Below are 11,355 nucleotides of genomic sequence, written 5' to 3'. Positions count from 1 at the left end.
TTAGCTTTCTCTGGTGTGTTCCTGGTTCTGATTCCTCTAGACATGAAATTTGCTGGGGCAAGGACTATGTCTTATTAATTTTTTTTATCCCTAGTACTCACCCTTCTGCTTAATAAATATTTATTGAATGAGGAAAGAAAGGAAGTGATTTCGGGGCATTTGCAATCCAGAAAGCGTGGAGGTGAGGGTCAGTGGGTAGAGTTATTTGGATTTCAAGGGTGTGGGTGATCCTGGAGAGGAATAAGCTAATATATTTGCCTACAAATTTATTTATACCTGCTTCCTTCCAGAGGATTGAGGTGGCTTACAAAAATACACGAGACAAGGTGAAAAACAAGTCAGTGAGGAGATCAGGCCAAGGGGAAAAGAAGAGTAGGAAAAATAAATCAAGTTAGCTAATGAGAAGTGGGCCAAGAAGTTGGCCAAGTTTTCTCACAGCCCACTGGAGGGTGAAGTCCCTCTCCCTTCCCCACGTGCGTTTCAGGGACAAGCACAGGCCACACAAGGGCAAGAGCGTCCAGGGAGGGGCTGTAAGACCCCTCCCCGCCCCTCCCTAGTCATAAGCCCCAGAGGCCTGGCCTAGAAACCTCGGGGCCCTTGGGAAGGGCTGTGTCTAGGGGCACTTGGCTATGTGAGGGCTCTCCCTGGCCCAGATGTGGGGTTCCCTGTTGCTAGCAGGGCTCTGACCTAAGAGGCTAGTTTAAGGGCTGGAGGATCGTTCTTTCACTCAACGCTGCGAAGGTTCTGGAACTAGCAACTCAAGGCCATTCGGCCAACTCTACTCTCGTCCTACTAAGCGCGCGCTCGGCACACAGGGTACAAAGATGGAGGGAGCAGCGTGCCTTCCACCCCGCCCCACCCCCACCCCGGGCTCCAGACAAAGGGGCAGGCCGCCCATCCCCCAGCCTCTCCCTCGCGTTCCCCTTCACCCTCTCTCCCCTCAGGCCGCCCTTCGGTGACTTCCTCTCCCCTCCAGGGGCAGCCTGGGGACTTATCAGGGACTGCATTTCACCTGGGCGCAGGGCGGGGAGTGGGCGCGCGGGGGGTGGCCTCCCCGCCCACCCCAAGCCCGGGCCGGCCCCAGACCCGCGCCCTCCTCTTTGAACCCGCTCTATTAGCCCCCAGCCCCTCCCCGCCCGGGCGCCCCGCCCCCACCCGGCCGAGCACGTGCTGCCCCGGGTGGGGGCTGGGCCCACTCCCGTCTGGGCTCCCCACCCCCACCGGAAACATTCCTGAAACATTCCTGAAACTAGGAGGCCCGGCCCCTCTGGTTCCCCACCCCGCCTCCACTCCGGGCTCAGAGTTTTCCTGGAGTCCCCCCTCCGCCGCCGGTTCGCCCCCTGAGGAGGGGGCTGGGCCGGGGCCTCGGCTGACCGGGGAGGAAGAAAAACATGAGTCACAGCCGTGTGTCACTGGACCGCATTGCAATTCCCTGCATCACGGGAGGTGTGGAAGGCTGCCTCCGGGACCAGGGGCGGGGAGGTGCACCCGGGAAGGCCCGGGGCCGGGCCTGCAGGGCGCGCCTCTGATAGCACCCCTTTCTTCTCCCACCGCCCTCCCCGCCATCTTCCCACTTTGGCTTCCTTCTCGGTCGTGCAACAAGTCTTTGTTGAGCCGGGCGCGGCGGGCCAGGCGTGGCGGGTATGGCGCGCGAGGACTCAGCCCCTGCCCTCAAAGTGCTTCCAGGCGACCACTGGCTCACGTTTTATTTCTTACAAAGTCACAACCTGAGCGGGGGACGCGGGTACCAAGTGGGATGTGTCTCCAAAACATCACCCAGGCCATCTAAAGGAACGAACCTTCCCTCAGGTTTACCTGCAACTAGCTAATCGTTTTGCTTGAAGGCTGCACCTTGATTACGGTTTACTCGCGGCCATTAGTAAATTAAAATTCTGGATTTCACAAGTTTCACCTTTGAATTTCACAAGACCTGGATTTCACGTCAGCCACACACGGGTTGGCAATGAAACGTACATGCTGACACCTGTCCGCCCGGGGGAAAGCTACCTGGGCAAAGGGGGCGGCGGGTAGGCCGCGGAATTCTCTAACCCGCGTGTTTCTCTCCACTCCTCCCGCCCGCGCAGACCCCGTAGGCACCAACGCCTCCCACATCTTTGCGCCCCGCGGGCGACAGGCCACAAGCCTGTAAGGGCCCTAGAGATGACTGCTGGGGACCCCCGTCCCAGGCAGCAGTAAGGACGCCTGCCCCCCACCCCCGAAAAGCTCCACGGTGATCCCTCTGCGCCCCTTCCCAGGTCTCCCGCCCCAGGATAGTGGGGAGTGGGCCGACGCATCGGGTTCCCAGCCCAAGCCTCCCGCGCACCCGCCCCCAGGCGCCGGGCACTGCGCGCCCCTCCCGACAGTGAGCACCCACCCGCGCGGCGGCGGCGACGGTGGCTGGCGAGCGGCCGCCCTTTTAAATCCCCGGGCTCATTTGCATGGCCCCGCCCCACCTCGGTGACACGGCTGGCGCGGGCGGGCCCGTCCCCCCTGCCCCTGGGTCGCTCTTTTTAAGCTCCCCTGAGCCGGGGCTGCGCTCCTCTAATTGGGACTCCGAGCCCGGGCTATTTCTGGCGCTGGCGCGGCTCCAAGAAGGCGTGAGTTCGCGGCCCCTCCGGTGGTTTCTTTTTTTTATATCTATCATTTAATTAAATTATTTATTTATTGAGGCCGCGCACGGGCTGTGCCTGGCTTCCTGCCCCTCGCCATCCTTCGGGGAAGGGGGAATATTTCTGTCCCCCCGCCTGGATGTGACACATAAATACCCCGCGGGGGCCTGGGCGGCGAGCACGCGGCGGTGGCGGTCTCTGAGCGCCTCTGCTCTCTCTCCCGGTTTCAGATCCGCATTTGCTACCAGCGGCGGCGGCGGCGGAGCCAGGCCGGTCCTCAGCGCCCAGCACCGTCGCTCCCAGCAGCCCGGAGCGCGCACCGCAGGCCGGCGGCCGAGCTCGCGGTGAGTCGTCCCCGGGGCCCGCGGCGGAGGGGGGCGCCCGCACCCCCGCCGCCCCTCCTGCAAGCCGCCCGGGGCTGCAGCGCGCGCCTCCGGCTTTATTCCCAGGCCGGGGCTGCGCGAGCCGCCGGCGGGGGAGGGCCGCACGGCGCGGGGGCGATCGGCGGGGCCCGGCGGCGCGGGGAGGGCGCCCGCACCCCTTCCCCCGCGGCGCGGGCGCCTTGCGGGGGGCGGGGACCCGGGAAAAGCGCGCGGTGGGGGAGGGGGCGCGCGGCTGCGGCGAGCGCGAGTTGTGCACCCGGCGGAGCTCGGTGCACCTCGCGCGGCCGCCGCTCCCGCCGGATCCCGGGCCCGGGATGTGGGGGGCGGGGAGAGAAACAGGCTGCGGCGCCGCGGGAGAGTAGGGGGCCGGCCGTCCCCCGCAGCCTGGGGAAGTTCTAGAAGTGAGGGGGATGGGCAAAAACCCCGCAATTCGACCCTGCCGCCGCTTGGCCTTTCTCCTGGTGCCCCTCTGCAGAGGAGGCCGAATCGCGGGCCTGGGTTTGGGGTTTCACCTCGACCCCACCTCTGGCCGGGCCCGCGCCTCTTCAGCCCCCAGGGCCAGGCCTGCCCTCCGCCCCCACAAACTGGTTTCTCTGCTTTGCTGGGCTCTGTTGGAACTAGTTCCTTTGACTCCCCGGTTCAATTTATTTTCCTGGGGCTTTATTTTGCGGGGAGGGCGCGGAAGGAGGTGGCTTTCTTCCTCTCCCCCGCGCTCGCGCGCGCCAGGTTTCCTGCCCCAAGGCGGGCTTGGGTGCCCCCTCTGGCAGGAAGTGGGGCCGGTTGCACCCGCGTGGCGGTGCATGCGGTCGGGGTGCACCGGTTTCCCGCGCCTGCGAGAGCGGCCTGCGCCCCTCCCCCCGCGCGCTCTGGCCCCTAGTCCCGCCAGCCGACCTGCAACGGCCAGGCACAGACACTTGCAGAGCCACTTTGGGGCCAGGTGTGGAGCAGAGGGCTACAGAGACCTAACCAGCCTCCAGGAGTAAGGAAAGGGGCGGGCTAGAGGGTCACCAGGAACCTAACTCCATCCAGCTCGCTAACTTGCTGATTGACGGTAGGCATCTCATCAGGGTTCTCCGGGCTATTTTTTTGTAAAAGAAGGTAGCTCCGTGATGATTTTCTAGGGTCATTCCTACAGATTCTCTAAGCATTTGTGGAGCACACATTGAGTGCCTGGGGCATGGAGGTGACAAACTTGAGGCCCAAAAGAGCTTATAAATTGAAGGATTGAGATTGGGCCCTAAACATGGCTTTCCATGCCAGGCCTGTGATGTTCAGAAACAGGTGGAAGAGAGACAGCATTTGTTGGTCTCACCAGAGAAGGCCTCAGGCTTTCATTCAATTTGGGGAGGCCTAGGTTTGGGGTGGGTGAGTGGATTAAAGGGTGTCCTCAGCAGCAAGAGGTGGGGGGAAGTACCAGATGAACTGAGCTTCCAGGAAGACCCAGCAGGAGCCCGGCCGGCGGGGCCCAGGCTCTCTGAGATTAGGGACTGGCTTCACCCAACTGGAACCCCCTCTGAGGGGGCCTCCGGCCGACCTCATCTGAGGTCAGTGCTCATTTAGCTGATTAATTTTGATGTTTAGTTTGAAGGGGGACCTGTGGTGTAATAGAAGATTCTAATCACTGCCTGTGATTACAGAGCAGGCCAAGCCACTAATGACGGAGCAGGATAAATCACCAACCACCTTGTTTAAAAGGGTCTTCAGGTCTGAAATATTATAAAATAGAATAACTACCAGACAACGTCCCGCCATCTGGAGCATCCCAAAGCTTGAGGGTAGGGGCCTCTGGCCCGCCAAAAGTCACAAATTTGCAAAAACTTTTTTTTCCTCTCACTGGGTTAAAATTGGAAATTGTCTGAAAATCTGAAAGGGGGAAAGAAAAGTCCTTTTCAAATGTTTTAGTTCTCGGTTTTGATCGGAGTGAAGACTTCCCATTGTTTAGGCATTTAAAACAATCTGGTTTAATCTTTGCTGCAGTCTAGAGAGGTAGTTAAGGCAGATGTCTTACCATTACCCCTATTTGACAGATTGAGGGACTTTCAGAAGTGGAGCCACTTGGGCCCACCCTTTGCCAAGCACAGCCAGGGATTGGTTACCCTAGAGGTGTGGAGCCACAGATTTTCTAGTTCAAGTCTCTGAATGTAACTTGGGGACACTAAGAACAGGAATGGGAATATGGGGGGGACCCTCACTGCCCTTTTTAAGTTTCTAGAAGAGGCTCCCAAGCACGTGGTGCAGGTGTCCTTGCAGTGGGAGGTTGTAGGTAAACACCTAGTGGGACTGATTAAACTCAAACAGCCTTCCAAGAAGAGGGAATGTGCTAGAAAGGGACCAAGAAGCTTTTAGGATCAGCCCTGCCAGCGAGGGGGCCAGCTAGCATCTGTTAGAAGGCTCCATCTCAGTTGGAGATGCCCCTCCTGTAAGCAGGCATCAAGGGGAAAGATCTCATCTGACTCCAGGTGAGCAGGGTGGGGGCAAGAGGGAAGAGGAGACTCACCTTTCAGCTTTGGGCTCCCGTTTCCCTCCCCCACCTCACCCACTGCAGTTCAACCATCTTCCCCTTCCCAAATTGTGTCCTCATCTTTGAATCCCCAGGCTTTACCCTGGGAGAGAACAGGGGGACACGGGTGGGATGGGCACCAACCTGGGCCGTGAGATTGATGTGAAGTGTCAGGGTTGGACCGAGTGGTATTGTGAGCTAGGTGCGTGGGGAATGGAAGCTCATGATTGCCAGATGCCTAAGGCTCATTCTCTCTGCTCCCCTTTCCGCCCTTGCTCCCTTGAGCTCTTCAGGCTTGGTTTTCTCCTAAAGAGAAAGGGCAACAGCTGGCCAGGAGGGGGGGGACCCCCACTTTACCCACACCTTTGTCCAGGGCGCCTCACCACCAGAGCCAGGTCTGGGCTGCCTGTGCTTCGTGGGCCTAGGCCCTGTGGGGGTGGCAGGACAACAAAGAGCCCTTCTGAACAGGAGATAAGAAGTTGATTAGGGCCAACGGCACAGCCCCGCCCTGCGGCAGCAGGGTGGAAATCCTGGGTACCCCTGGGAGTGGGCAGTTTGCTGCAGTGCCCTTGGAGGGTAGTAGTGGTGAGGGGGTAGGAGGTGGCTAAAACAAGAGGTTTTGTTTGAAACCACTCTTCCTTCCTCCAGCATCCCAGCCACCGCTCCTCCACCTGCTCTGTAGAGAAGGGAAGATGAGCGAGTCGAGCTCGAAGTCCAGCCAGCCCTTGGCCTCCAAGCAGGAAAAGGACGGCACTGAGAAGCGAGGGCGGGGCAGGCCTCGCAAGCAGCCTCCGGTGAGTCCCGGGACGGCGCTGGTAGGTAGTCAGGTGGGTGTCCACATCTTTGCCTTGGTTTACTCTTTGGGGCTAGGGAAGTGCCAGGCGTCTCGATAGGCGCTTATAGGAATGGGGGGTGCAGAATTGTTCCTGCCTGTACACGTCGTCCCCACACACCTCACCAACCCTGGTCAGATCTTCCTGAGACCCCATTAGAAAAGGGGGGGCTGACCCATGCCTGAAACTCCAAGCCCAAAGGGACCCTGTGGTTACAAGGCCAGTGCTTATACTGGTGGACACCCACCCTTCACTTCCAGTTCGTTGTGGAGCAGTGTGTTTATAAGACACAGTCCAGGTGAATTCTAGAAACATGAAAATACACATAAGCCTGGGTTTTAAAAATCATGCTTCATCAATTTACTGGAAAAGTTCCAAGATACCTACTGTCAGTTTCTGTGCTTGCTCATCCCAGGCCAGTGACAAAGTTCCCTGCTCATGGACCACACTCCCAGTGGCCCTGGTCTGGGCTTTGCCCCTGGCTCTGTAAAAGGAAATTGAAGCCTCGAAAGTTGAAAATGTTGGGGAGTTAGTGGTGGAGTGACCCTCAACTCTGGTGCTGTCCTCCCTCAGGGTTAGACCAGCCTTGCCCTGTGGGGCCCCCCAGGGAGCATGGCCAGTCAGGCTGTGCGGGCCACCTGCTGCGTGGTGGAGAGCTTGGTTTCTCATCAGACGGGCAGCTGCGACTGAAGTCCAGTCCAAAGTTACTTCCCTTTCCTGGGGAAGAGGAGCCTGAGGTTGACCCTTGCCCTTTACATGGAGAGCCCCTGCTTCCCCATGTGTAAGATGGAGAAAGTGGTCTATCCTGACCTTGGAGAGATGAGCCATGAGGAGTCAGGGTGGTGGCATTCAGCTGCCTCTTTCAGACCCCAGTGTGTGTGTGTAGGAACTCGTCCTCTTAGTCTGGTTCCCTTGGCCTTCCCTCCTCCTGTTAGCTGGGGTCCGGGCGGGGGTATCAGAGAAGGGGTGTTGGGTTACTGGCCCATGCTTATAAACAGCCCGTGGGCAGCCACCCCGGGAAACCATAGCTGACGTGCCTTTACTGCCCAGCTCCTATGCATTATGCAGCAGCTTTTTATTCTGTCTCGGGCTTATTAAAATTTTAGTGGCAACAGTGGCAAGGATCTCTGGGGTTCCTTCTCCCTGGGAGGCAGCCTGGAGGGGGGTCAGTTTGCAGCTAGAGGCTGGAGGCTCCCTGGAGGGGGCTCATTTCTCCTCTTCTGCACCCTATAAAGTCTCCAGCATGTATCCTCTGAGGGGGTGGATGACAGTTGTGGCCCAGGGCTAGACACTTCTACATTCTTCATTTAATTTTCATGATGTCTTGCAAGGTAAGTCTTGTTACCATTTCAGATGAGGAAACTGAGGCTTGAGTATTGTATTTTTCCCAAGATCTTAGGGCAAAGCTGCCTTCTGCCCCTGTGACACCTTTCCCAGGGGTCTTCTGGGTTCTTGTCATGCTGTTGTCACGGGGAAGCAAGGGGAGGGGCTTTGCCAAAGGTGGTCAAACAGACCCGGAATCCCAAGGGCATGCCCTGCCATTGTGCTGTGGCTTCCTGACCTATCCCTGTTGGTAGGGGCAGAAGCAGAAGGCTCGGTCTTTGAAATAGGTGAGACGGGTAGCATGTATGTCCCTGACTGCCCACTTTGTCTTTACAGAAGGAGCCCAGTGAAGTGCCAACACCTAAGAGACCTCGGGGCCGACCAAAGGGGAGCAAAAACAAGGGTGCTGCCAAGACCCGGGTGAGGCTTGTGGGTGGGGATGCGTCTAGTGAATAAAAAGGGAGGGTTCTCTGGTGGGGAGGTCTGGGAAGGGGCTGGCTTATCCTGATTTTGATCCCTCTTTTTTGACATAGGTAGCAGGCAATGGGTGTTGGTTAATTACTGTGCTTCCCCGAAAATAAGACCGGGTCTTGTATGAATTTTTGCTCTAAAAGACGCATTAGGGCTTACGTTCAGGGTGGAAAATCATGCTAGGGCTTCTTTTCCGGTTAGGTCTTATTTTCAGGGAAACACAGTAGGGAGAAAGCAGGGTGATGACAGATCTCACTTCCCGGGTCTTGGTCCTGCCCAGAACAATGGGGAAATCAAGTCAGTCCCACCAGCCCCCAGGGCTGAGGACATGACCTTCTTTCCTGGGGTCCCTGGATCCTGAGGGAGTGGGGGTAAGCGGGGAAGGCCAGATGTATGGTGCATCAGGCTTTCAGAGAGGTTGTTTTGTTTTTTATTTTATTTTTTTCTAAGACACGACTCATATCCTCTGAGTCATGGGTGGAGGAGGGAGTAGGGGGCGTGTGTGTATATTGGGGGGCCGTGTGACCGGTCAGTCATCACCAGCTGGGCTCGGGTGGGCCTGCTGGGGTGAGTCCCCGGCTGCCCTGAGCAGAGGTAGGCAGCTGTGTCCCTGTCGGCACCCTTCCCACCCCAGCCTCTGGTCATTGGGCAAGCACTCTCAAGGACATTGTTGACTTAGTGGGTCTTTTCTCTGACCTTCTAGAAAACCACCACGACTCCAGGGAGGAAACCAAGGGGCAGGCCCAAAAAACTGGTAGGTGAAGGGGCTGTGGTGGCTTGGCTCTTTGGGGGTGGTGGTGGTGCAGAGTGATTCTGTGCACCCATCGTGGAAAGAGCTCTCCCTGACCTTCAGGGTCAGGAATGGTGGGCTATCACCTTTTACCCAGGCCCTGAGAAGGGGATTTGCCCAGGCCCAGGCTCCTGGCACCTAGCCCAGGGCTTTTAAAGGGCTATATAGCCACGAGAAGTGAGGGGTCCCAGACCAGACCCCTACCCTGCACTAGTTGGGGGCGTGCCTGCCTCTGCTTCTAGAAAGACGCACATCTAGGGGGAATCTTGGTATAGAAATGAAGAAAGGACATCACCAGGGGAAAGGGTGAGGTTTGTCCTCACCCTGATCCTGGGGAGGGAGGAAGAAGGAGCTTAACCCTGGGAGGGGGTCAGTGCTGTGTGGGAGCTGAGGTATGGACCCCCTTCCTCAGAGGGAGGTACCTTCCATTTCTGGGCCCCCACATAGCTGGTAGTGCAAGTAGGTGTGCTGAGTCAGGAGACGGCCTCTAGGGGGCTACCCTGCAGTTAGAGCCACCCCAGCCTTCCTCCCCTGGCCCTTTCTATCCCCAACCTGCTCCCTGAACTTCCTGAGGCGGTCTGTTCATTCCTCGAGCCACAACCACCACCAGGGTTAGGGGGGCTAAGGGGTGCTGGCTGGGCCCCAGGAGTGAGTAACAGGAAGCAAGTTGTTTTGGAGTTTGTGCCTGGCACGGGGGCCGTGTGGTGTCCCGACATTCCCACCTAGTGAGTGAGCCCCGGGGCACACACTTCCCCTTCCTCCCCACCCTGGCGGCAGCCGGGGGCTGTGGCCACTGCACAGCCCTACTCTGCAGCGAGCCTCGCCATGGCCACCTGGTTATCCTGGTTCTCCGGCACCCACCAGGGGGGGCTCATGCACCCTCCCACCACCCCTTCCCATTTCCTCTCCCCGCCCCTCCTCTCCCCTCCCTTTCCACTGAGAGTCAGTCACTTCCTTGAGCACTGAGTTCTGCCCAGTCCCCCCACTATGGGCCCCAGGGCAAGGGAACCTGGCTCTGAGAGCAGCAGCGTGTGTGTGGTTTCTTTCCCTCCCTTTAAATTCCTCCTTATTTTATGAATGAAACTGGGCTGTGGAGGTTGCTGAGTCACCCACACACTCAGCCCTGACTCATCTCCCTTCTGGAGAGCCGGGGAGTGCAGGGAGGGGTGGGGGCGAGCCAGGCCTGGGCCCCTCCCCCACACCTCGGGTGGAGGAGGAGCAGAGCCAGGCTTGGCAGCCCAGCTGATGGCCCTGCCCGCCTCGCAGGAGAAGGAGGAAGAAGAGGGCATCTCGCAGGAGTCCTCAGAGGAGGAGCAGTGACCACGCCGTGCCACCTGCTTCCTCACCGAGGAGCAGTTTCCTTCTGCGACTGGACAGCTCCGCTCCCACTCCCCACCCCTGCCCCCAGGCCCACACATCACCGCCACCCCCTGCGTCCTCACCACCACACTACACAGCACACCAGCCGCTGCAGGGCCCTGCTGGCCTGCGTGGGGAGCAGTTTTCCTTTGGTCTCGATTCCCAGCAGCCCCTCGCCCACGAGCACACACGCCCTCCTGGACAGAGCTCACTTCCCACTTAGCCGTACCCTGTGCCCACTCCCTCAGCAGTAGGGACATTGCTGACGGGGCTCCTGGTTTGGGGATCCTTCTCCCCTACTCTTTCCTCTGGCTTCCCATTAAGGGGCCTGGGAGGGCTCCCCTGGCCTTAAAAGGGGCCCGAGCCCCATTCATTCTGACATGCCCACTCCACTGTACTGGCAGCAGCAGCAGGTGTGGCCAAGATGCTCCCAACCAACCTGTCTCAGCAGGTGCGGCTCACACCCACTTTTCTTCCTTCCCCACCTTGCCTAGTCCCCGCACCAGGTTGGACGGCCCCCCTTGGGGCACAGGAAGGAAGGCAGGAGGGGTTTGAGCCCCCTACCCCCTCTGCTTTCACTCTAGGCCTCCAGGTTGCCCGTTCCTCACATGGGGCACTAACAAGGAGCTAGCCTGGCCTCCTCCCACCCCCTGCGCCTCCCCGTCCCCCAAGGTTCTGGTTCCATCTTTCCTCTGTTCACAAACTACCTCTGGACAGTTGTGTTGTTTTTTGTTCAACGTTGCATTCTTAGACATCTGTTATTGCTGCTGCTACCAGCGCCAAATGTTCGTCCTCATTGCCTCCTGTTCTGCCCACACTCCCCTCCTCCAAGATGCTCTTAGGGGAAGGAGCCTGGGGCAAAGCAGGCTGGGTGACCGACCACCCCAGTCCCAGGGAGGGTGGGGCCCTGCCCCTAGGATGCTGCAGCAGAGTGAGCAGGGGGGGGCCTGTGTTGAGTGTAGGGGGCCCGCATTCTCCCCCTGTTCTGCTGGGGAGGAGGTAGCCATTATTTGTCCCAGCCTGGGGCCCCCCCCTCTGGTTTCCTATTTGCAGTTACTTGAATAAAAAAAATATCCTTTTCTGGACT

General features: G+C 58.8%; 1 protein-coding gene across 2 annotated transcripts; it reads left to right on the top strand.

Moving 5' to 3' along the window:
- The first annotated feature begins 2,446 nt into the window (after positions 1–2,446).
- HMGA1 (high mobility group AT-hook 1) lies at positions 2,447–11,353 on the top strand. Of its 2 annotated transcripts, none has more exons than XM_081044364.1 (6): positions 2,447–2,597; positions 2,840–2,953; positions 6,141–6,286; positions 7,985–8,068; positions 8,823–8,873; positions 10,176–11,353. In XM_081044364.1, exons 3-6 carry the CDS (start codon positions 6,185–6,187, stop codon positions 10,227–10,229), a joined length of 291 nt encoding a protein of 96 aa, XP_080900490.1. In that variant the 5' UTR covers positions 2,447–2,597; positions 2,840–2,953; positions 6,141–6,184; the 3' UTR covers positions 10,230–11,353. The 2 variants fall into 2 exon arrangements, with proteins under 2 accessions (XP_080900490.1, XP_080900489.1); XM_081044363.1 differs by having other exon boundaries at positions 2,479–2,597; positions 6,141–6,319.
- The last annotated feature ends 2 nt before the right edge of the window (positions 11,354–11,355 follow it).

The sequence above is a fragment of the Rhinolophus hipposideros genome, assembly GCF_964194185.1.
Source record: "Rhinolophus hipposideros genome assembly, chromosome: 3".
In the NCBI taxonomy this organism is placed as follows: domain Eukaryota; kingdom Metazoa; phylum Chordata; class Mammalia; order Chiroptera; family Rhinolophidae; genus Rhinolophus; species Rhinolophus hipposideros.
The sequence above is the reverse complement of the archived record's forward strand: the minus strand, read 5'-3'. Positions and strand labels throughout refer to the sequence as shown.

What these genes read in the sequence shown, in the direction of transcription:
- HMGA1 (XM_081044363.1), top strand. Translation starts at nt 6,185, where the DNA reads ATGAGCGAGTCGAGCTCGAAGTCCAGCCAGCCCTTGGCCTCCAAGCAG. An exon ending in CGGCGCTGGTAGGTAGTCAG is followed by an intron (nt 6,320 to 7,984) that starts GTGGGTGTCCAC and finishes TTGTCTTTACAG; the next exon opens with AAGGAGCCCAGTGAAGTGCC. An exon ending in GGGGCAGGCCCAAAAAACTG is followed by an intron (nt 8,874 to 10,175) that starts GTAGGTGAAGGG and finishes CCCGCCTCGCAG; the next exon opens with GAGAAGGAGGAAGAAGAGGG.